The sequence below is a fragment of the Serpula lacrymans genome, assembly GCF_000218685.1.
Source record: "Serpula lacrymans var. lacrymans S7.9 unplaced genomic scaffold SERLAscaffold_8, whole genome shotgun sequence".
Classification (NCBI taxonomy): Eukaryota; Fungi; Basidiomycota; class Agaricomycetes; order Boletales; family Serpulaceae; genus Serpula; species Serpula lacrymans.
In genome coordinates this window covers 452,831-476,252 of record NW_006763297.1, presented here as the reverse complement: position 1 = coordinate 476,252, position 23,422 = coordinate 452,831, and the positions used below count along the sequence as shown (strand labels likewise).

Genomic DNA, 23,422 nt, shown 5'->3' with positions numbered 1-23,422 from the left:
GCACCCACTGTTCTAGGAGGCAAAGCCCATAAACAAGTTCTGTGGAATCTGGGAGGATTGTGTGTTAGTTTGTTTTTGTGTGTGGTTTTCTAACACCAGTTCTCATCATCGACACCGGGCAAGGTTTTCCATACCAACGTCTAAACGGATCTCCTTTAGGAATAAATATGTGCACATCAACACACGCCTTGGGATTTCTGTGGGAAGTGGCTCCGAAGAAAAAGAAGAATGATCAAAAAAAACATGTTTTTTTACTTTAAGATTTTCTATGTTTTTATTTTTATTTTTACCAGAATGAAAGCACCGTAGTGTTTGTCTCGCCGGGGCCACGCTCCAAGGGAGACGCTGGTACAGCGGTGGTTTTGTAAGTATTTTTAGCATTAACTCTTTCATCATCTTGACCCACTGAATCAGCGCTCAGAGCAGCTATATCATCAGGAGGGTCCAAGACAAATCCACAGTCACAGCTTTGCATACAATTACATACTTTTGATAACAAATTTAGAAATCTATTTTCAAATTGGGGAGCCACCCCCGTCTTTCCTTTATTGCTCATGCAACACCCCGGAGCAGGGGCCACCTTGTTGTGGTTTACTTCATTGTTCGTAGGAGCGAAGGCACCCAAGTGACCTAAGCTCCAAACTTTTTTCCCTGAGCTTTCATTTCATTGACCTGTTGGTCATAGAAGAAAGCTCAGATTTTGTTGTATGAACGACCGGCCAGAGTATTGAGCCAATCATCCGGTTTCTCTGTTTCTAATTGGTGCGCCTGGCGCCCTTGGTTATTTTTTTGTTGAGCGGCCCGCACTCCGTTTGGACAATTTTGGGCCATGTGCCCCTCCTGCCCACAGCTGTAGCAGGTGAATCTGCGCGTCTGTCCACCCTGGACCGCACCAATATCCATTGGGGCTCCCCGTCCTGGTTGCAACCCAAATGGTTGGAACCCGTGAGAGTGATTTTTATTTTGGTTTGATGACCCAGGGCTCCTCTGGGAATAGTTGTTTTTGGTGGTGGACCCGCCATCTTGATGCATTTTGTAGAGCTCTATGGCCCTACCTATTTTTTGAACCTCCTCTGCTGCTTGAGAGTGGTTCTCGCTCCTCATATCCTGTAGGTAGAGCTGTTCTGCTATGTGAGGGTTTACATTGCGTTTCAGCAGCTCTACTGCATATTCATTTCCTAGAGATTGTCCCAGACAGGCCACACTCCCGCAGTGTAGCACTCCTGCATTCTAACTTGGGCGTATCGACCCGCCACAGGTCCTTTTAATCGAGATAGTACCGCAGTTGGTACCCCAAATCCATCGGCAAACACATCCCAGTTTGCCTTGACCCAAATTTGGAGCTTGATCCACCACTCGGCAAATTGCGCTCTGTCTCCCTCAAAGGCGCCAGGGTCAGTGATGACTTCAACTTTCTTATTGAACTTCTTCTCGACCAAGGGGGTTGCTGCAGGAGGGTGTGCCTGCAGCTCAGTGAGTTGCGTGGTCAACGCCAAAATCTGTGCACGCATGTTGTGCAACAGAGTGTTGACGTCGGGTTGTTGACTTTGCGACGACATGTTGACTTGTTCTCTTGGTAAGGTAAAAAAAATGTAACAGGGGGTCCCCGCTTGCTATCTGCAGATCTACCTCTTCCCTGCTGAGTATCAGATCTCAATCTCCGACTACCCACACTATAGTATTTGAAAAAACATATAAAAAGGTATTTGTAATAAACCCTGGTCCGAATGGTTGTCAGGGGGTGGTCCGCTTGTTATGCTGTCAACCCTTCTCCAGACTGGCAGAGGCAAGTGCCCGGCCTGGTCAGAGGTATTCGAGGAAGAAGGTTTTGTATTCTAAAATTGTAATCAACAGTGGTTCCACACCAACTGCTGAGCTAAAGTACTCCCCTTCACACTGGGGACCGCGTATCAAAATTATTGTTTCTTCTCCCAAAGCACTACAAGGCCATCGCTAGGAGCGCACCTATCTGCTATGCAGGATATTCACAAACAATAATACTATCCCCTTAACCCTGGGGTCCGGGTTTGCACAATGTGCGAGAGAGTAGAAAGAGCGAGTCCTAATTAACAACCAAGAGTTTGTTATCTGGCGCACAACTCAGACAAGCTATGGAGATAATGATGAGGGAGTGGTTACCCTTTAGGCTTCAACAAGTTAGTTGTGAGGATACAACAGGAGGACTTGCTGAGGAGTCTCCTGGATTTATTGAGGTATATATACTAATACAGAGTGTTTGTACTTATGTACTGTACAGTTGATAAAAGCAGTGGCTGATGAGAGGGCACAGCTCGTGTGACCAGCTCCACTGCGTGAGAGACTTGTAGCTAAAATAAGAATAAAGGCAGTGTAGTGCGAGAAGGTGGAGTTTGAACAAAATGGAAAGTACCGCTGTTGATGATGAGAACTGCTGTTAGAAAACCACACACAAAAACAAACTAACACACAATCCTCCCAGATTCCACGGAACTTGTTTATGGGCTTTGCCTCCTAGAACAGTGGAGTGGTCTGGTTGTTCGTGGGGTGGTATGTATGAGGATCCTTCAAAGTAAAACCCAGACATGTATGGGTGTGGGTTTTGAGGAGGAGGGATAGTTGGAATATAGAAAGATAGGGGCTTTGTGGCGAGTATAGATGAGCACTACCTTGCTAATTATAGCACAAGGTAGGTTTGAGAATGACAAGATAACAAGGTTCCCAGTGATAGCAGGCTCCTGACGCACAAACTGTAGTGCTCAGAAGGACTCTAATCGAAAGGGAGGACAATGGCTTTAAAAGTGACAAGTGACAATGACAGCAGTTAACAGTGGTAGCAGTGGGAAGTGTTGTGACCACACTGGATCACAAGTAGCAGAGTAGTGAACTTGAAATTAGAGAAGAAGTCTGGATTGGATTTCTTGTTTTTTTTACAAGGTAAAATACAGGGGTTTATATAGTGAAAGAAAAGTAGGCTATGCACAGTATAGCTGTGCAAAAAGAATGAGAAAGAACATGAAGGAAGGAATGTACACTGACAAATCCTGCGTAGGTAGTACAGGATAAGATTGTCAAAAAAAGGAAAAGAAAGGGATAGAACAATGAATGCTGTGAGTAATGTCACAGGTTTGTATAGCCATAAAGTAAAGTCCAATAGCAAAAAGAGAGCAGGAAAATCATGATGTCATGGGAAGATGCAGTAAAAAAAAGGCAAGGCAAAACACTATCAGTATCAACACAGTTCCTTTATTGTCAGTCAGGCATTCTAAAAAATATGTGTCCATAAAAAACATAAAAATGATTCAAAAATCAAAAAATAATTGCACTGTAAATGAATGTTCTGCTGAAGAAAAAGAAACTGGAGCCACCGGTCCACCACCTAGTCCAAATCCGACAGTTCCATGGCCTTACCAATGGACTGGTTGTGTTGGACTACCTGATCAAACGAGGGAGGGAGAGGAGTAGTTCCAATTTGGAACAAGTGAGTCCCAGGCAGCGTGTGATAGGTGTAGCTGTAGCGAAGACGATGGACAAAAGATAAGTGTACCCAAGTGAATGGGACAGCGATGAACATGGGCAACGCAAGGGGATGAACCTTCTCCAGCTCAAAAACTACCCACCCACGCTCCAACCAGGCAAGACGACGAGCGACCAATGTTTTGATAGTATATGATGGCAGATCGACGTCATGAAGATGGACCTGTTGCCCTATCTGGACCAGCCGCCGGGGCTTTGCTGATATCAGCAGTGGCACGTGGTAGTCAACAGATCGGCAACGGAAGCGGATAGGAAGTGGTGACATTGGAAATGGTGGGGGAGCAAAGAAGATGAGGAGGAGGAGGCTGGAGGTGACGAGTAGGTGAACTAAAATGGGGATCCAAAAATGACCGTCGGGTGAGAATCAAAACGAGAGTAAGGGACCCATGGTGGGGCTAGGCAAAGGAAGGGAAGTGAAGGAAATGACAAAAGCGAGGGCGCAATGCAATGTGTAGCCAGTGGCAACGCGAAAATTTGCCAAAATGCCAAAATGGGGAAAGTACCAAATGGAAAAGCAAAGGTGAGCGTGACTGGATTGCCTAATAGAGGTGGTGCTGATCAGCCACAAGTTCGAAAAAGGCAATATTAATTACTATTCCACGTGGCACTGTGCCTGTGTGGCGCAAAGGCGAGTCTTTTTGAATATTTGCTTTGTTATTGATACCTGTCCATGCTACCAATCAACTTTGGTGCATGACAACGGTCAATATTAGCCGTGTGAGACCTTACAAAGGGCCGCTGCCGGGATAGCGTGTAGACCGGCCCGGACCGGTCATAGTCACCCAGGAAGGTGAAGAAAAGTTCAAAGTCGAACAGGTGGTGGATGCACGCTTGAAGTGTGGTAAATTAGCATTCCTAGTCCTATGGAAAGGCTATGGAGACGAGGACAGAGCGTGGGAGCCAGAAGCCCATCTGGATAACTCCCGCAACGCTGTTTGCAAATTTTATTCTAAGAACCCCTCAGCTCCTAGGAAGCTTAGAGGCATGGATTCAAAACTTTTTAATTCCCTTTTTCAAACTATGCCCGAAAATTTAACTACTACCTCCGGTATTTGGTCTCACCTGGAAGTCGAGCCTTAGAAGGGGGGTAGTGTTACAATAACACAATTTTCGGACCTTTCCTTTAATTTTCATTCTCCGCTTTAACCTTTTACTATAGTTCACACTCCGTGCCATGCGGCACTTTTCTTTTTCGTTCTAAATCCACCTTCTCGTGCAGCGCTGCCTTTATTCTTCTTTTAGACACAAACTCTCTCATGCAGTGGAGCTGGTCACACGGGCTGCGCCCTCTGACATCATCAGCCACTGCTTTTATCAACTGTACAGTACATAGGTACAAACACTCTGTATTAGTATAAATACCCCAATAGATCAAGGAGACTCCTCAGCGAGTCCTCCTGTTGTTAACCAACAAACTCTCTGCAGCCTAAGGGGTAACCACTCCCCATTCAGTACCCTTATAGTGTGTTCTTGTGTGCGCCAGAGTGACTAATTCTTGGTTGTTACAGCATATCATCATGACATAGTTCCTGCCAACCAACCATATACCCGCTATGGTTCTCCCAATCCATATGACCACTCTACGGAATGGTCCAGCAGAACCATCTGGCATCATATGGTCTGTACAGGATAAAGCATATCATCACGATATAGTTCCTGCCAACCATATACCACACTATGGTTCATCCAATCCATATGACCACTCCTTGGAATGGTCCATTGTAACCCTCTGGCATCATATGGTTTGTACAAAACGAAATATATGGTCAGGATCAGACTCCTCCCAAGCCACACTGTTTCAAGAGAGGAGGAGAAATCCTAGAGCATAGGGACAAAGTATGGAGTAGTGTTATTAATAGATGTATATTTCAAACCCAGCACAACCTTGCTCCTCGCTCTCTCTCCACAGCGGCTTGCACTTAACATTGGTAAACATTGGCCAGCCACAGTCACGGCAGACTATCAAAAAATGAGGTTTAAAATTTGATCAATATTTTTGCACCACACTTCTATTTCTAACTTGGGCCGTGCATGACCATCCCAGCAGCGCTTATCACTGCACAAGATGTCCCATCAATAGCTGATGTTCAACATATTACAGAACAGGAACTGAATGTCTTACCATGCCTATGGCAAGCTAAAGTTGGCCAGGCCTGTATATTAGACACGAAAGGGTGACTTTGACAAGATGGGGAACACAAAATGTGCTCAAAGAATTGAAGGGGTTGTATGCCTGTTGATTGAAACGCATTGAGGACAGTTTCAAAATGATGTTGCATTGTATCTGATCAAACTGATCTACTGATGCATTTGGCTTCTGTGCAATAAGCATCGCAGAATGTATATGTACTTTTTTATTGTCGTTTTCTCAAAATCGAAGGAGCTTTCAGAAAATACAAATCTGCCTACTATTTTTGATAGTCCGCTGTCACCATCACTGTGGCTTGCCAATGTGTACCAATGTTAAGTCCAAGCTGCTGTGGAGAGAGAGTGAGGATCAAGGTTATGCTGGGTATGAATTTTTATTATTGTTACGATCTCTATTGGACATTTTAAGGACTACTCATTTCTTTTTACTCATTGGTTATACCATCGGACCAATGACTCATTTCCTTCACGTACACTTCCGTTCCTCTCGCATTCATAGTACCTATTATAGTACTTAGTCCTCAACAGACGGACCTGCCCTAGATAGGACCTAACTCCTATCACCGATTCCTTTCCATTATAAATACCATGTAACAGCAGTAGTATTCTCTAATACGATTCTATGCAGTTTACGCTTACAAAGCTAGACTCCTAAGATCAGACTTCTATTCAGAAGAAGACCAACTCCCGTTGGAAAACCTCCACTCAGAACTACGTTCTCGAACTTGTCTTCGGATAAGTCTCTTTACAAACCTCGATGAACCCTCAGACTTTGTTAAGCACTTCGTGCGTAACAATTATCTTATCATATCTTATCATTCTTGCTCTAACAATTTGACAAAACCGGATAAACCCGGTCTCTGCCAAAGCAGCCATTGTTCTCCATGGAGTATAGCCACCACTCCATGGAGTCACCATTGTTCTCCTAGGAGTCATTATACTGTAGCAAGTAGCACCTCCGACTATAAGTAGTAGGGGGTTTAGTATAGAAATACCTCAGTCATTTCTATAGCCTCTCGGGCAGCGGCTGAGTTTCACTTAGTTTTATTACAATTATCCTCCTCTCTCGAAACAGTGCGGCTTGGGAGGAGCCTGGGTCAGGATATAGTCCCTCACAACCATATGCCATGTTATGGTTCACATGCTACATACGATTCACAGAGATGGTTTGTACAGAACATAAACACTCTTAGTCACTTTCTCACACAGTCCATTATGTAAGACTTCACAACAGGCTGTATCACCTGTGTGGCCGGTAGGTTGTATACGTCTATTCCGCCGGTCCTGTGTCGCCTGCCCCTTGTATCCGTCTTTCATCGCCATCCACCGGACACAAACCCGGTTTGACACGTCTTTACATGTTCGTCAAGATGACGCCAACTGTCTGGAGTTCAAGTTGTCGTGTTCTTGATACTGGAGCTAAGCTCGTGTTCGGGTTTTATCAAATTGTAGAATTACTGTTTACTTACTACAGAGTAAATTGTGCCGCGTACAGCTGTAACAATGTACCGCCCAACCACCAGTCGACGAAATTGGTGCAGTAGACTCGGAATCATGTCACCCATTTCGAGCCAGTCTTCTTGAAACTTTTGCACGTACTTAGTTGACCTTTATCATCAAATGATCTATCGCTTTCTTATGCCAGCGTATGGCTGTCATTCGATAGGCTCTGCAAGATGCTTCTGACGCCCTCGGCTACGACTCCAACAATCCGGACGCTAGAGAGGATGCCATGCGGCGGCACGTCAGCGAAGAGAATGGGCGCGGGATAGCAAGTATGACAGGAGAGGAGATAGAGCAGGAGAGAAAAGACATTGTGGAACAATTTGGCACTGGCGTTGGTGATATGTCAAGGACGCTATGGAACGAAGGTTGCAGAGACAGCTTCAAGACTTTTCGCCCTTTGAATCATTAGATTTGGTGATGTACGGCATCATTTTAAATCGGCATTCTTGACTGAATCAGTAGAATCAGTAGCGCTGGTCCGACTCATACCCAAATTTATTGTTACAACTTCGATGGGCTCCTCGCAAACACCCTCCATACGATATTAAGGGTACATAACTTATCTCACACTCGAATTGGATGGCGGTTTTGACGATTATCTACAGAGTCACATTCTATACTCTTGAGTCACTTGACAAGCAGCACTTGTCGGTCAATCTGTTATTGCAGAAGTGACCTGAAGATGTACACGTCTATGAATCAGCTCCCGGCGGCTTCTCCCAAGCGTAAGCCTCTTGCCCATTCGCTCGACACATGGACACTACCCACCATGGTACTTGGAAAGGAAGATATCGTCTTAGCTACCATCCAATTCGAGGGAGAGAATGGTGAGTTTTGAAGCACGGGATCCCGATATCGATACAGAAGTTGATCCCAAGAAGTTCTCTGTATCTAGCCGCTCAAGTAGGTTTGAGCCATATTATACGGTGTTCTTAGTTATTGATATCTACATATAGTGCATAGCTTTTACGATGATAAATATACCCGTGCAATACGCCAACTTACTCCCAGGCCTGTCTTGCGCCACGCTTCGCGAGCGTCATCAATGTTTAGCAATGCTCGTACATTGACGGTGTCTGTAACACCCCTCTGCGATGGTACACTGAAATATGATCTTAGGGTACGCCACGTAGGTCTAAACCGGAAGCTTATGTTCAGTTGTGCGCTGAAAATATCTCTAGGGCAAAGATCCATCTGATTCCCCCAAGGATCTTGATTGTAGCTGTCCTTTCGTATAGCTTGCCTTCCTCAGCTAGATGATATAAGGAAGGAAGCATCACAGCAAGAGTCCATCCATGTTTAGCAATGATCTTACATTAGCGGTGTCTGTAACACCCCTCTGCGATGGTACACTGAAATATGGTCTTAGGGTACGCCACGTAGGTCTAAACCGGGGCTTATGTTCGGTCGTGCGCTGAAATATCTCTAGTGCAAAGATTGTCTGATTCTCCGATACATCTTGATTGTAGCGGTCCTTTCGTATAGCCTGCCTTCCTGAACGAGGTGGTATAAAGGATCCATCGCAGCAAGAGTTCCTCTCAGCCCATCCTCACTTCAGTAATCAACTCGTAGCTTACCATCTCAAAGAGCATGGTGTCCACCAATCATGTTTTTTCTGGGTTTGCATTCGTCGGCTTTGTTCTAGTCACTGTCCTCCTGCCTCTCCATATAAAAGGTGGTTTGTCATCCACCTGGAAGTTTCTCCATCAAAGTCAATGGTGCTGACACCTTGATAAAGCAAGAATTATCGGTACATCCGCCCTCATTATATGGATATGCTTGCTTTGCTTGAATGGATTCGTAAACTCGATTGTTTGGGATCATAATGTCACCGATTGGGCACCCGTGTGGTGTGACATATGTACGAACATCTTGGCTCAAGTACTTGTGTTTTTTCTCAAGTTTCTTTGACAGCATCTCATTTGATGATAGGTGGGACAATTGGTGTACACTCGGCGTGCTTATGCATTGCTCGTCACTTGTATCTTGTCACAAGAAACATAACCACAAACCGGCCCAGTCAAATCAGGGTACGTTTTACAGTGCTGTCTACCACTGATCGACGACTTATCGTCGATGAGCAGCATTGGAGAGCCATTGCATGTGACCTTTTTTTGGTTATAGGAGTTCCAACACTGTACATAGTCGTATGTAGGTCTTTTGCAGTGTGTTATCCGCAAGCTTATGCTGATTTTATCTCAGCTTATATTTTTCAAAGTAACCGCTTTGTCATTTACGAGGAGATAGGCTGTTATTTTGCGTTATACAACACGCAGCCCATGTACCCGTTACTTATGATATGGCCATTCATAGTGTCTCTTATCCTTCTTGGCTACTTAGGTTAGTATTGATTGGTTATCTTGCACCCACTGAAAATCATGTAAATCCAGGGGTTACTACACGCACCTTGATACAGCGGGGAGCAGGATTCAAAATACTTATTCAACGTGATGAACCATTTTGCCGACTATTGGCACTGGCCGTTGTGATGGTCACCTGCACATTCCCGTGCAGTCTAATCGCAATCATAGTGGGTGCAACTGAAGATTCAGTTGTTCCTTGGCCTGGGTGGGATTATGTGCATGCCGAATTTTCCCATATTCCCAAAATTCCAGCTACTGAGTGGCAAGCAACACCTGTAAACATCGCTGTTTTACAGTTAACGCGATGGTGTTTTGTGATGTACGCCTTCATTGTCTTTGCTTTTTTTGGTTTCACAACAGAAGTAAAGAAGAGCTACCGTTCTGTGTTGGGCTTCCTCATTAGCTGCTTCGGTATCTTCGCGATCTTCAAAGGTCGAAGAATGAGGTGTGTACCATGTTTCTTTGCCCGCCAACTCCACTAATTATGGCATATTTTCTCTCTCGAACATGTTCTATTCAGGCAAGAACATTTACCTGGTCGTCGCATATCCGTACACACTCCCAAAATATCAAAGCGTCATCCACATACAGTGTCAACTTTCGACAGTCTGCAAAGTACATCCCGCCACTCATGCTCACCTGAACTGTCTGACCCGAAAATGGGGTCTAATCTGTGCCTACGTACCGAGACTACAGAGTATCCGGACGACGACGACGGCGATGCACAGCACTTCGGGATGTCCGTGCTCGAGTATCCTGCACCTGTATTGGACATCGTATCCGTCTTACGCCACCATCCACCCGATGCAAACCCGGTTTGACACACCCTCACATGTTTATCAACATGGCGTGGACTGTCTGGAGCTGCAGTTCAAGTTGTTGTTTTCTTGATACTGGAGCTAAGTACTAGAGTCATGCCTGAAATTAGTTTCAGTTTAATCACCTATTAAAATGCATGTTTACTTGCTATAGAGTAAATGTGCCGTGCACGTATGTAGGACCTACTACGTGATGTTGACATGGAAAATCTCTATGGGCGGCATTTTGCTGCTATGTCATTCCATTGATCTGGGAGACTCTTGATCTCTACTTTGGCGATCGGGTATTCCTGCTCAACGCTCTTTGTGCTGAGTAAGATTATACGGAGTTTGCGATCCAGCAAGGGGAGTAAGGTCGCGGCTATCAGAATCCCTGAATTTCAAGGACAGGAGGCCGTTCCTTCACTTACTTATAAGATGGTTGCCATGTAGCCCACAGACTCTTGTACTCGCTCTGAGGTGAGATCCACTTATTTCATCCTAACGAATGCCTAGCTTATTAGTATTGTAGGTCTTTGTTCCTTGCCAGACCCGACCAGAATAGCTAACTGAGACGCAGAGTGTGAACGTTGCGAAGGAATCGGTTGACGATCTTCCAAAAACCGTGCTTGCATTATTTTGGACTGCCTGCATGGTTGACTCCGATAAGGTTGCTGTTGATAATGACCGGGCTGTATCACTACCGCCGGAAGCCGAGTTGGCGGGGTAAAAGATGATGAATTTGACACAGGGGAACCGATAATACAATCTTCAAAAATCGGGCACTATTTTTAACATGCCGGATGTCTTTTTCGTAAAATGAAAAGGAACCGAGGCTAGGTGGTGATAAGGACATGTTAGGGGCGACTTAAGATCGAGTGGTACTCATGTCATGCTCAGGTGACGGATGAGCTGGCTGGGGGATGATAGTCAAAGGTGTAGGTTACGAAGAGTGGATAGCCCCCTCGAGGCGAAGATGGCTCGGACCGGGGATCGACAGGGAGGATAGAGCGGAAAGTTGGGACGGGTTGACTCAGGCTCTCTCAGGCCGACCCACTCTATTATTCTCTTCGTCACGCGCCCAGCTGACGGCTTATTGGGGAATGCAAGGAAGGATATATAAGTGACACCCATATCACTTCTACGCTATCTATCCCACACGGACCCATCATGTCAGACGTGCCACTACCGCCCCGAAACGAGTATGCAGGGTACTACCTGGGGATATACGCCTCCAGAAAGCCGCCCGTGTTGGGGACGGTGAACATTGATGAGATTGAGGAGAAGGCGCGGGAGGTGATGAAGGACCATCTGCGTAAGTCTTACCGTCGAGCGATGGAATGAAGGATGTGAACTGTGAACTGTGTGTAGCTGCGTATATGTATACGTATGGAAGCGCTGGGACGTGCTCGACGGACCATGAGAACCGCAAGGCGTTGGCTAGGTGGAAGATCGTGCCGAGGATGCTGGTGGATGCCTCTGTGCGGTCTATCGAGGCGAGTGCAGCCACAGACTTGCACACTTAACCTACTAACGACGCTCCCAGACGACGCTATTCGGAGTCAAGTACGCGTCTCCACTCTTGGTCGCACCCGTCGGCGTGCAGGGCATCTTGCACGCAGACGGAGAGCTGGCGACGGCGCGGGCGGCGGCGAAGAGCAAGGTGCCGATGATCATGAGCACGGCGTCGTCGCGGTCCATCGAGCAGGTAGCACAAGCCAACGGTCCCAACGGGCAGCGCTGGTATCAGCTCTACTGGTCAGTCCCTTCCCTCCCCCTTCACTGAGCGCGTCGACGATGCTGACGCCGACGCCAACGTTGACGACGACGACACAGGCCGCGGACGTCAGAGGTGACGCTCTCGCTGCTGAAACGAGCGAAAGAGAACGGCTTCACGGCGCTCGTCATCACGCTCGACACGATGCTCCTCGGCTGGCGCCCGCACGACATCAAGACCGCCTACATCCCCTTCACCTACGGCGTCGGCATCCAAGTCGGCACCTCCGACCCCGTCTTCATGCGCCGATACGGCCTCGAAGCGCGCCACGACGTCACGGCCTTCCCCTTTGACCCAGACACCGTCGTGCAGAGGGCCGCGGACGGCGACGCGGAGGCAAAGCAGGGTGCGTATTTGGGGGTAGAGTGGTTGGCGGAGACCAACTCGGGCGCGTTCAGGACCTGGGAGGACGTCAAGTTTGTGAGGGATAACTGGGAGGGACCCTTGATCTTGAAGGGCATACTCAGCGTAGCGGTGTGTACTTCATACACCACACACCCACATCCCCTTGTCTTATGCTCACACACCCCAACAGGACGCAGAGAAGGCGATCGACATCAACGTCGACGGCATCGTCGTCTCCAACCACGGCGGCAGACAAGTCGACGGCGCCATCGCCTCCCTCGACGCCCTCGACCGCATCACACGGTCCCCCAAGATCCTCCAAGCCCAGCGCTCCCACAAACTCACCGTCCTCTTCGATTCTGGCATTCGCACGGGAAGCGACATCATCAAGGCCCTCGCCCTCGGCGCACAGGGCGTTCTTAGTGCGTACCCATATATGATTGACGTCTTTGGCTTCCTCTTATGTTCTTAATTATTTCCTTTTTTTCATTTTTGCATCGCACCCCCCATCTTCCTCACTATGCACCGCCGCATCAGTCGCAAGGCCCTTCATGTACGGCCTCGCCATCGCAGGACAAGAAGGCGTGGAACAGATCCTCAACCAGACCCTCGCAGATCTCCATGTCACCATGGGCTTAAGCGGCTATAAGGACATTAATGACATCATTGGAAAGAGGGAGGAGATTATCACAAAGCTAGATGCGTAGATGCCGGCCTCTCGAGTGTCACGGTCGTCGCGAGGAACGAGGAGATATGTAGAATAAAACGTGTTTGTATTATCATTTTGTATACTTTTCAGGGAACATGAATCAGATATCAGATATCAATGCAAGGACGGAACTACATCTGCATCATGTAACATCGACACTAGCCTCCCCGAACCTTCCCGTCGAAAAGTGTACAGCATACCCGGCAACTAAAACTCGTTGTCCAAATAACGCAATCGCAAGATCCGACCGAAATCCCCCATCATCCGTCCAAGCCTCTCCCGACTCATGCACCCGCATTCACAACCAATCCCTCCACCCACTCCCATTCCACCCCTTTTCAAACTCTTCCTCGGAAAACTTCTCAACAGCCCACCGCCTCGCTCTCTCCCTCAACTTCACCTCCTCCGCGGCCGGTAACGTCAGCACACTCTCCATCGCGGCTGCAAACGTCTCAGGGGAAGTCGCGTGGTAGCCTGGCATACATGCACACATCGTCATCATTATCGATCACGAAGCGCCATAACGATGAGTGATGAGTGATGAATCATGTGAAAATGGGGAATATGATTAAGAATTCGTCAGTTTTTACGTTTAGAATGAGGTGATAGACGTCGTGTTGATCAGTTTAGCGGTTCTTACCTGTAGGTTCTCCATTAAAGGGGACGACGATGTCGTTTAGAGGTCCTCCCGAAGCGTGTGTCACCGGGATGACGCCTGCAGCCTGGTCGAGGTAAGTTAAGGGGTTCGTTCGTTAGCGAGCGAATTAACGAGATGGCGACATTTCGGGTAAGCGAGTGCGCGAATAAGTGCGTGAATGAATAAGTGAGAGAAAAGGGGAGGGAACTAACCATAAACTCAACAACGTTAATCCCAAAATGTTCATCCACCATCGTGCTCAGCCCTATACTCGCTGTCGATAGCCACGACAGCATAGACGGATACGAAGCGTTCACGACAAATTCGACGTTGTACTTTGCGCACAGAAGTCGGGTTTTGTCAGTACGACGTTCATAGATCGTAGATGAAATGGGAGATTGACCTGGATGTCTAGTTCCTTAGCAAGCCGACGAAGCGCCTCGACCCGAGCTGCGTCTTCGTCGTTCCTACTGCCCCCCAACAGCACCAACCTCACCTCCTCATCGCCTTTCATCCCGTATGAAGGATGCATCTTGAGGAGCTCGCGGAACGCGTAAAGCTGTGCCGCGTGGTCTTTCTCAGGTCTACAACATAGCAAAAGAGCATAAGCGCGTAAGTCAAGACATCTAATTAACGGCGATAGACGCTAGGACGTGTCCAAGCGAATGGGAGGGACGCACCTAAATTGCGCAATGCTCAACACAACCCTCTCCCTCCCTCCCAACCCGAACTTCGCCATCTCCCTCGTATCGCACGCGGGATAGACGACCTTGGCAGAGCGTGGGGCGCGTGAGGGGGCGAGGAGGCGGAGGGCGAGGAGCGGGGTGAGGGCGTGCAGGGTGTCGAGGAGGGGGTCGGAGTGTTGGAGGACGCTGTCGATGTGGGATTTCGTCCAGGAGGAGTTGACCATGATGAAGGAGGCGCCGCGGAGGGAGAGGGCGTAGTAGTACATGAAGAGGCGGTAGTATCTGTTTTGGTGGGACATGTCATGTGTCATTGTCGTCGTCGACATCAACATCATCATCATCGTTGTTATTAGTTTTTCGTGATGATGAGATCAGGGGTGTGCAAGTGATGATCATAATCACAAGTTATTGTTATTGTCGTTATGATTAGTGTTTCGTGAGTGACGAGATCAGGACACGCAAAAGATGAGCGAGGAACGACACGTACAACAGTTTTCCGCGGGAAAGAACTGCGGACGAAGAGATGACGTCCGAGTTTGTGTGCCAACGCTTTCGAGACCGGACGCGCGCGAGCATATCCGTGCTGATCGTCGGGTAGTGGGTGTACGTCCCAACCGGGATTCCGCCCAGCCAGGAGACGACGTGGAAGGTGAAGGCGTATCCCATCGTGTCTGCACGTATGACCAACATACCATTAGTTATTTTTGTTTTGTTGTTTTATTATCGTTATTATCGTCAATGTGGTGATGAAACCCCAAATGAAAGGCACGGCCCCGAAAGCACGGCATGCACGGACTTACCGATATACAAGTCTGGTATGAGCCCACACATGGCTTCCCAAGCGAGAACCATGGAGCCGAGACTCTGACCTAAAAGGGTGAACCTCGGCCATGCCGCGTCCTCAACGAGGGTTCGATGGCGCAAGAAGACGAAATGGAGAGATGAGGGTGAGAGAGCGATGTCGAACCTGGCCTGTGGGTGCGAGGATGGTTAGCCCTTTGCCCAGTCAAACGCGCAGACCCTGCTGCTTGTTTATGTACTTTTGCCCAGCACGAAACACTAACAATAGACGAAAGGGAAGGGAAGAGGCAGAAACTCACCTTTACTTTATGTATGATCTGATCCTTTGTGGCGTCTACATCGCCTGTGTAGACCACGGATATGATGGACGGGTCTGTCCGCTGGATAGCAGCAATAGCGGTCCACAAGACGCGTTCGCCCCCTCCACCTGTATTGCTTCACGTCTTATCGTCAAAGATTGCGGATTTGCGGGGTGTGTAATGGGAAAAGAGAGCACGCACCAGTAGGGATGGAAGAAGCCGACAAATCTTAGGTTCTTACTAGCACTACCGGAACCCGAATATCCCAGCTGGAGCAATACATGTTTTCGTGCTGCGAGACTGCGAGAACGGAGATGTCGGACGTATATGACCAGGCCAGCCAAGCAAGCGAATTCGAGGAGGGCTGTTAGGAAGAGAAAGGAGATTGACCTCATGGTTTGTGTGATAGCAGTTATGCAGAGTGTAACGTGTAGGAAGGGGTGGTCACGTGTGCTGGTAGGTTAGGGTTTATGTGCGGTGCCGTAAGGAGGGATAGACACCGCCCTTGTCTCTTTCTTTCCAATGTTTCTGATTTGCCTTGGTTCACTGCCTTTCGTCGCCATGACATGTCAACAGGCGCTCAGAGGCTCTTTTGCCCCAATTCCAGCTTGACCGAAAGTCCGTTTCGAATGGATCGTTCTGTTGCAGCCGCGGTGCAGACCCGCGGCTGGAGTGCCATCGCTGGGTTTTGACCTCCACAAAGCGGTGCCTCCCCCTCGTGTTCATAATTAAATACACAGAACACGTTACATACAGCAATGGCGAACGATGTCAGCGTGTCTGGTCTGACGGCTAACAATGTCGTGCTTACATACTTTCTGTGCTATTTCTCAGGGGGGGCAGGATCCGACTCGGGTGATATTCCCCACCAGCTCTAGCGCGCTCTCTTCTCTTCTGCGTTCTGCGATTCTCCACCTCTTTTCGTCTATCAATCTTCGCACACGACGGCCCACCGAACTGGCGATGGTCTTCCAGGCGTACGTCCTACGTAACACCCTTTCTCCAAGCCTGCCTAATAATAAAATGTACTCACCTAGGCGCCCTAGGTATATGTGATGTGCCCGACAACCACGGCGAGCACAGCACCACCAGGACACAGCACAGCACTGCGCCATTTCCATTCCCCTTACATTACCTGATTGAGGATCTCCCCATGTCACTCGTCACCTGTCTCGCCCACACGAGCACCACCCAATCGAATAAAAAGCCATGTCTTTTTTCGCCGGATATCGGAAAAAAGGGACCACAGCAAAGTATACTTGTTCCTCCAGTTTGTGTGACTCACGAATCAGTCGGCTCTAAATAAAAGCCTTGAAAAGCTCGAACCCGACGAGAGTATCTCTGGCACCCCGTCTCCCTCCCCCACCCCATACTCTCTCCAATGCCTCCATTACCGATGGCTGTCCCGCCTCTCGTGCCACGCAATGCCGCGGCCCCCACCAACAACACTCCTCGCGGATATGAACCACAAAATGACAGGATAGCGAGACGTACGTCAGTGGCTATAGGCGTTGCCCTCAGTACGTTACCACTCCATAAACGCATCATCCCTACTAACGCCACATTTTTACAAAAGTATGTTTCGTGACCCTCGTGCTCGGTCTCTATGTCGTCGCTAGATGGAGACCTACAAAACGCCGGGGTCCACCTATGCCTCCGCCGCCTAATGCCAGGCCTGAGCGTCCAAGGAGACGGACGGGATTCATAGGCTGGGTTAGAGCTGCTCCTTTCAGCACTCGGGAGTTCACCAGAGAGCAACAGAGACAGCTATCTTCATCCAGCCCAGAAAGCTCAGAGCCCTCGTCGGGCGCAGCCACCATCAACGAGGAGTACAAGACCTTCACTCTCCCCAGCTCCAAGGGTGCTCGCGTCCATGGGGGTGCTCACCGCGCCACTGTGGAGATGGCAGAGGTAGATGCGGTCAGTGTGGGTCGTGAGCCTTTGCAATAACATCGGCTTAGGTATATCGTCCCTGGGGCATCGAAGAGGAAATGGAATATTGTCTCTGCCATCGCACCGCGGACGTTATGCTGCACACGAATCTATGTACTTGTATCCCTTATGACGTCCTGGGCACGGACCAGGCTTTTCCTTTTCTTTCTTGCATACTCTCCTTTTTCTGTGCAGCACACCTACCTTTTTGCATACTCCCATCCACTTGTAACATACTGTAGCACGACGCGAAATGCGGATGTTTTGGCTTTCACTCGGGAAGGTTAGGGTTGGATATGAGTCAGAGCCAATGAGATGTTTTGGATAAGGTTATCACAGTAACTAAAATAAATAATTCAAAAATAGTTCTTGGTCAACTCCCAACGTAAATTTCAAGCATTCCTCATCGTGCAGTTGCTTTGTCCAAGGTCTTGACATCGTTGGAACCATCGAGCTCGACGAGCTAATGAGATAAAACACCAGAAGTCACCAAACATACACTACCGCCATGGCTGCATCCACCACCACCAAACGGGTCATTCTCGACGGTACGCACCCTTGTCATTCTCCATAAACCCTCCATCGCTTACATCCTGGCAAAACACACACAGTCGCACTATTCGTAGCTTCTCAAGTGCGTGTTGGCACGAATATAATATCTCTCGTGCAGTCCTCTCGCTAATCTATATCTTTGTTGGATTGTGTCACACGCAAGGCGGCGGTATACTATGCAGTCCGGGTGAGTGTCTTGCACTCCCGCTATTTTGTGGATTGTGGGTGCTGACTTTTGGGTGTAGTGGTTCTGGGATGTCATGTCTCCGTCAGAACGTGACGCTGAAACAAAGAGAACAGAGGTGTTGAAAAAACTGGGACATAAGGGCCTCAAGCTAGACGAATACGAAAGTGTGCACCCTTACTCCCCATGACTTAACTCCACAGCCCATACTAACCGAACGACAGAAACGATCTCCAAAGAAGTTGTCCATCCCGACAACATCCACGTGCATTTCACAGGTATATTCGGTCTATCTCACCAGATGCGTCAGGCTGATCACCACTGTTATGTTTTGTCAGATATCGGTGGTTTGGACCCCATCATCACATCCCTTCGCGAGTCTATCATATATCCCCTCCTCTACCCCGCCCTCTTCTCCTCCACCTCCTCCCTCCTCGGCGCTCCGAAAGGCGTCTTGCTCTACGGTCCCCCAGGCTGCGGCAAAACCATGCTCGCACGTGCCCTCGCCAAAGAATCAGGTGCCACCTTCATCAACATCCCCGCCTCCGTCCTCACCAACAAATGGTTCGGCGAATCCAACAAGCTCGTCGCCGGCCTCTTCAGCCTCGCGCGCAAGACGCAGCCCAGCATCATCTTCATCGACGAGATCGATTCCTTTCTGAGGGAGAGAAGCAAGGACGACCATGAGGTGACGGGGATGATGAAGGCGGAGTTTATGACGTGAGTGCTTTCCCTACCCCCCCTGTCACGGTGTTCTCGCGGTGAATTGGTTGGTTAACGTTATCGCTGGGATTTCCTTCTTCTTCTGTTTTTTTTTTGAATCTTGGATAGCTCGTGGGACGGTTTATTGTCTGGGTCTGATCAGATCATGGTTCTTGGTGCTACTAACCGGCCGAACGATATTGACCCTGCCATTTTACGGCGGATGCCCAAACGGTTTGCAGTTGGACTCCCAAATGCGGACCAACGATTCAAGATCTTATCATTAGTGCGTACCACCCAAACTCATCATCATCATCACCTCCACCTCCACCATCACCTCCCCTTCATTCTCTACCTTCCTCATCCATGCTTATCCACACCGATTTCCCCCTCCCTAGATGCTCAAAGACACCAAACTCGAATCCAACTTTTCCATCCGTCTCATCGCCAACCAGACGGTAGGCTATTCCGGATCTGACCTTCGAGAACTGTGCCGGAACGCCGCGATGATGCCCGTAAGGGAATGCATGAGGAGCATGGCTGATGATCCAGAGGCGATGGCAAAAGCCCAGATAGAGGTGCGTTTATCATCGTCTAGATCTCGATCTTGAAATCTAGAAATCTTGTGTGTCTGTTGTGTGCTCGTGCTAATCAATTCTTCTTCTTCATTATCATCATCATCGTCTCGATCTGCGGTTTTTCTCGGTTTTTCGCGCGCAGGGCTTCAACATGCGTCCGCTCGCCTTATCTGATTTCTACGAGGCCGAGGGGTCAACGCTGTCCCCGCCAGATCCGGAGGACGAGCCCGTCCAGCCGCCGCCGCCGAAGGTCGTGCGGGAAACTCGGACACGGATAGACGAGCAGGAGAGTGGAGATGAGTATCAGTCTGGACGGGAGTCGTGATACTGACTGCTGTTGGTTGTGGGCCCCCCCTTTTTTCCCGTTTTTATGAATGTGTTTTATCATAGATCGATTCACCCCCCCTCTGTCCTTGTATCATAGATGATATACGTAATTGATCTGTCATTTATTCGAAGAGAGCTTGTGCGGCCTAAGACGTTTCTTCTTGCACCTCCTATATTTTCGCCTTCGCGCATCATTGTCGCAACGATGTTAGCCGTCTGACAGCAATGCAAGTATTTTATATATTCATAAGTCATAAAAAGCTACAACAGATCCGCGATATACATTGGGATTGTGAAAAAGACAAGACAACCTAACCGGATAGATATGTCAACCGTTAAATAGGGTATTGCAGCGTCACGTTCGTCAAATAAGTCATAGCAGCCTCTCGGTAGGTATCCTGAGTGATTTCCAGTGAGGGAAGCCCATCCATGAAGGTCATGAGGTTGGGTGCGGCGGTGGTATATTGTGGCCAACTTATGCCTGTCGCTCCGTTAGGATCGAGGTTGGTCACAAAGTTGATGAGATAGTCTGTCATGTCGCTTGGGCCGTATACGTCGAGAATGTCGGATGCGTGGAACTGTAGGGAAGATATCAGAAAAAGAAGGCGATGGGGGTTACACTGGGAGAACACTCACAGAGCCTAGGAAAGGTACATCCTTGAGACGCTTGCTCACTAGCAGACAGATCAGTGGGAGCCTTGGGTGGTAAGGGAGAGGGAGGCTCACGGAAAGACCATGTGCTCTGTAATCCCGAACGCTGTTGCAAGAAGAAGCGACGGGGTGCTTGGAAGACGGCATCTCCTTGGAATGCGGCGATGCGCTTGAATTGGGGTGTCAGTGCATTCAGAATGGAGGTGTTGAATGGCGATCCTTGTGTAATGTCGTCGGGATAGTATTGCATCAACTCGTCGATGATATCACTGGAGGCATCCGGTAACCAGTACGTTTGAAGATATTCTTCCAGTTGATCATCAGTCCTGTGGGAAACCATGAGATTCTACCGCCAAGTTTATCGAGTCTGGGATTTCTTACGTGACATTTGTAGTGGAGAGGGAGAATAGAGTTCCTTCATCGTCACAGTCGCCTGCGAAGGATGGTTTACAACAGTGTCGTGACAAGATAAACAAACTGAAGCGCACCATTTATGAACGGTATATCCGCTACTGATCCTTGTTGTACCAATATCTGAGGGTCCTCAGTCAGGAATACCCCATCAACCCGAGGCAGCCATGCCAGTATAAGGGACTAATTCCAGCCCATAAATTTCATGACAGTGTGATACACAGGAACGCAGCTTACTTGGTAGGAGAAGATAAAGGGCGAATTGTTGACTGCGTCCATCAAGGTGTCATAAGGAACTCCACGAAGACAGTCTAAAGTATCCGATGCAGTGGAACAACCTGTCTGGTTAACTATAGCATCATAGTATGGCTGTCCGTGAGTGATGTCGCCGACAGGAATGGGAGATCCAGACTCCATGAAGCCTCCACGGAATAGACCTTCGGTATTACCGCCGTTGGTGACCATTTGGAGTGCAACAGATATTGCTCCAGCACTCTCGCCCCAGCTATAGTTCAATGAAGCAGATGTGGAAAGAAGAGGGCGAAGCTACGCACATAGTAACTTTGGTGGGGTCACCTCCGAATGCACCGATATACTTTTGGACCCATCGTAAAGCTTCACGTTCTGGTAGACGCGAATATTAGTGAAACAGTAGTGAATGGTTATTGGAAGGTGATGAATCTTACGATCTTGCAGACCGAGATTCCCTACTCCCGCATCTTTCACTTCTTGACTGGCCAGGAAACCGAAAGCTTTGTGAAAAGACGGTCATTAGTCTGATTTTAAGTATCGTAGCGACATGCGTTGCTCACCAGTCACACTGTAGGAGCAACTTATCAATATATTTAGTAGAATAGACGCGGTGAGAGACCTACCGGTAGTTTATACTGACATAAACCACGGGTTCGTTCAAATCCAACGCCCTGTTTACGATCGTGCCGCCACCATAACTAAAAATAAATATTAGCAATATTTTGGTATCTCGTTTAGTGATGCTCACATCGAGGGACCTCCTAGCTCGAATCCACCTATATAAAGCGTAAGACAGACGTCCAATTTGTAAATATATAGTGATTACCTCCGAAGATCCACTGCGAGAGTATATAGTTAGATGGCAGATGAGCTTTGGTGGAATGTACATACCACAACAACAGGCAGTTTTGAATCGGGTGCTGCGTTGGCAGGCGTGTAAACATTAAGACTAAGACCTATAAATGTGTCTTAAATTTCAAGTTCAAATCAGTTATTGCCTCGTGATACTCACAATCCTCAGAGCTTGGAGTAATGACTTGGTAAATGGAATTTGTGATGTAGTCGATAGTCTCAGAGGCTAGACCAGGGGGGATTGGCAGCGTGATGGCTTGCTGAGGACAGGCAGGCCCAAAGGCAGTTGCGTCAAAGCTCTGATTGTATGCAGGCAAGGTTTGAGGTAGCTGGAAACGCAAATTTCCAACGCTGATAGGCTAGATCAGCGAAGGTCACTATATTCAAGCATAGACACATACGGAGGTTGCGCGAAGGGTATACCCAAGAACTGAGACACTGAACCACTAGTGGATCCTGTTACGGTAGCGCTATCAAGCGTCACGGTAGGCGCAGCTCTCTTGGATAGAGGACCTGCAGCAGTGACGCCGAGGTGGACAGCTAGAAAGACGACGCCTTGCAGCAACATTTGTGACCTCAGAATGAGCCAACGACTGTAGCCGGGGAAGGCACTGGTAAGTCGAGCTTGCCCTTGTGTCAGTCATTTTGAAACCTCTTATGTGTCTGAAGATGAGCTGATTAACTTCGGATCCATTACCGGGAACCTTCCATAACCAGAGTCATGAGCTGCTGGTAGGTTGTTCTCGACCCACGCTTGACTCTAAAGCCGAGTGGAATGCTGTCACAAGCAAGATGCCTCCTTCGCGGGGTACGTGTGCTTCGGCTGTGGTAGGAATAGACCCATGACCTACGCAGCACATAGCAACATGAAGTTCTCTGGAACATATCTATTTTGAGTGGATCGATTGATGGAAACAGAATATTCACTTGCAGGTTGGTCTGGCTTGTTCTAGTTGGAGCCAATCAACGTGCTCACTATCCCCGTGGTCTGTGGTTGGCCCGTGGGGTCGTCCAATCGAAATAAAAGCCGAATGCAGGCACAATAGTCGCGGTTGTCAAAATCTCAGACATTTTTGTCTGTGTGAATCCGACTGCAGAAGACAGCCCGACGGAAAGGCAATTATAGCTATAAGAACGATGCAGATAGGGTCCTCAATGACGCAAGAATGAATTGAGATTTTCCGCGTACTGGAGTGACCATATGGTTAACTTAGAACGGGTGTATTACGGTAGAAGACATGACACACCGGTGGTTGGCCAAAATCATATGCCAGATCAGTTTCCATTTACTGGTTGTGGCTGGAAGTCGAGAGAGTATCCAATTTCTTGTACCTCAACCTGGCTACCAGTGCACTTTGCGTATATGATTGAGATATTGCGCACATTTCAGTGCGTGGAAT

The 23,422-nt window shown here is 48.3% G+C and overlaps 8 protein-coding genes across 8 annotated transcripts; 4 read left to right on the top strand and 4 right to left on the bottom strand.

Moving 5' to 3' along the window:
• Nucleotides 1-693: 693 nt before the first annotated feature.
• On the bottom strand, nucleotides 694-1,559 carry SERLADRAFT_438822 (uncharacterized protein; the record flags this gene model as incomplete). Its single annotated transcript, XM_007319212.1, has 2 exons — nucleotides 694-1,178; nucleotides 1,250-1,559. The coding sequence occupies 2 exons, from the start codon at nucleotides 1,557-1,559 to the stop codon at nucleotides 694-696; spliced, it is 795 nt and encodes a 264-aa protein (XP_007319274.1).
• Nucleotides 1,560-7,318: 5,759 nt separating this feature from the next.
• Nucleotides 7,319-7,717, top strand: SERLADRAFT_391581 (uncharacterized protein; the record flags this gene model as incomplete). Its single annotated transcript, XM_007319211.1, has 2 exons — nucleotides 7,319-7,579; nucleotides 7,636-7,717. The coding sequence occupies one exon, from the start codon at nucleotides 7,394-7,396 to the stop codon at nucleotides 7,574-7,576; it is 183 nt and encodes a 60-aa protein (XP_007319273.1).
• A 443-nt stretch (nucleotides 7,718-8,160) lies between these two features.
• On the bottom strand, nucleotides 8,161-8,526 carry SERLADRAFT_391580 (uncharacterized protein; the record flags this gene model as incomplete). The annotated part of the gene is made up of 2 exons (XM_007319210.1): nucleotides 8,161-8,296; nucleotides 8,349-8,526. The coding sequence occupies 2 exons, from the start codon at nucleotides 8,442-8,444 to the stop codon at nucleotides 8,210-8,212; spliced, it is 183 nt and encodes a 60-aa protein (XP_007319272.1).
• Nucleotides 8,527-8,757: 231 nt separating this feature from the next.
• On the top strand, nucleotides 8,758-10,641 carry SERLADRAFT_361881 (uncharacterized protein; the record flags this gene model as incomplete). The annotated part of the gene is made up of 7 exons (XM_007319209.1): nucleotides 8,758-8,842; nucleotides 8,906-9,028; nucleotides 9,082-9,197; nucleotides 9,252-9,318; nucleotides 9,370-9,507; nucleotides 9,558-9,975; nucleotides 10,051-10,641. The coding sequence occupies 7 exons, from the start codon at nucleotides 8,758-8,760 to the stop codon at nucleotides 10,349-10,351; spliced, it is 1,248 nt and encodes a 415-aa protein (XP_007319271.1).
• A 2,348-nt stretch (nucleotides 10,642-12,989) lies between these two features.
• On the bottom strand, nucleotides 12,990-15,976 carry SERLADRAFT_449889 (glycosyltransferase family 4 protein; the record flags this gene model as incomplete). The annotated part of the gene is made up of 9 exons (XM_007319208.1): nucleotides 12,990-13,632; nucleotides 13,799-13,880; nucleotides 14,008-14,130; nucleotides 14,199-14,379; nucleotides 14,476-14,763; nucleotides 14,969-15,152; nucleotides 15,282-15,453; nucleotides 15,582-15,717; nucleotides 15,783-15,976. The coding sequence occupies 9 exons, from the start codon at nucleotides 15,974-15,976 to the stop codon at nucleotides 13,457-13,459; spliced, it is 1,536 nt and encodes a 511-aa protein (XP_007319270.1).
• A 439-nt stretch (nucleotides 15,977-16,415) lies between these two features.
• On the top strand, nucleotides 16,416-17,897 carry SERLADRAFT_469515 (uncharacterized protein; the record flags this gene model as incomplete). The annotated part of the gene is made up of 3 exons (XM_007319207.1): nucleotides 16,416-16,558; nucleotides 16,619-17,101; nucleotides 17,158-17,897. The coding sequence occupies 2 exons, from the start codon at nucleotides 16,963-16,965 to the stop codon at nucleotides 17,529-17,531; spliced, it is 513 nt and encodes a 170-aa protein (XP_007319269.1).
• Nucleotides 17,898-18,225: 328 nt separating this feature from the next.
• SERLADRAFT_361877 (uncharacterized protein) lies at nucleotides 18,226-19,854 on the top strand (the record flags this gene model as incomplete). The annotated part of the gene is made up of 7 exons (XM_007319206.1): nucleotides 18,226-18,252; nucleotides 18,311-18,416; nucleotides 18,474-18,527; nucleotides 18,588-18,969; nucleotides 19,081-19,237; nucleotides 19,350-19,529; nucleotides 19,672-19,854. The coding sequence occupies 6 exons, from the start codon at nucleotides 18,326-18,328 to the stop codon at nucleotides 19,852-19,854; spliced, it is 1,047 nt and encodes a 348-aa protein (XP_007319268.1).
• Nucleotides 19,855-20,074: 220 nt separating this feature from the next.
• SERLADRAFT_356454 (uncharacterized protein) lies at nucleotides 20,075-22,800 on the bottom strand (the record flags this gene model as incomplete). The annotated part of the gene is made up of 15 exons (XM_007319205.1): nucleotides 20,075-20,434; nucleotides 20,493-20,530; nucleotides 20,583-20,833; nucleotides 20,889-20,940; nucleotides 20,996-21,101; nucleotides 21,156-21,423; nucleotides 21,473-21,542; nucleotides 21,605-21,670; nucleotides 21,731-21,738; nucleotides 21,794-21,868; nucleotides 21,919-21,946; nucleotides 21,997-22,009; nucleotides 22,062-22,126; nucleotides 22,183-22,373; nucleotides 22,424-22,800. The coding sequence occupies 15 exons, from the start codon at nucleotides 22,588-22,590 to the stop codon at nucleotides 20,192-20,194; spliced, it is 1,641 nt and encodes a 546-aa protein (XP_007319267.1).
• Between the last annotated feature and the right edge of the window lie 622 nt (nucleotides 22,801-23,422).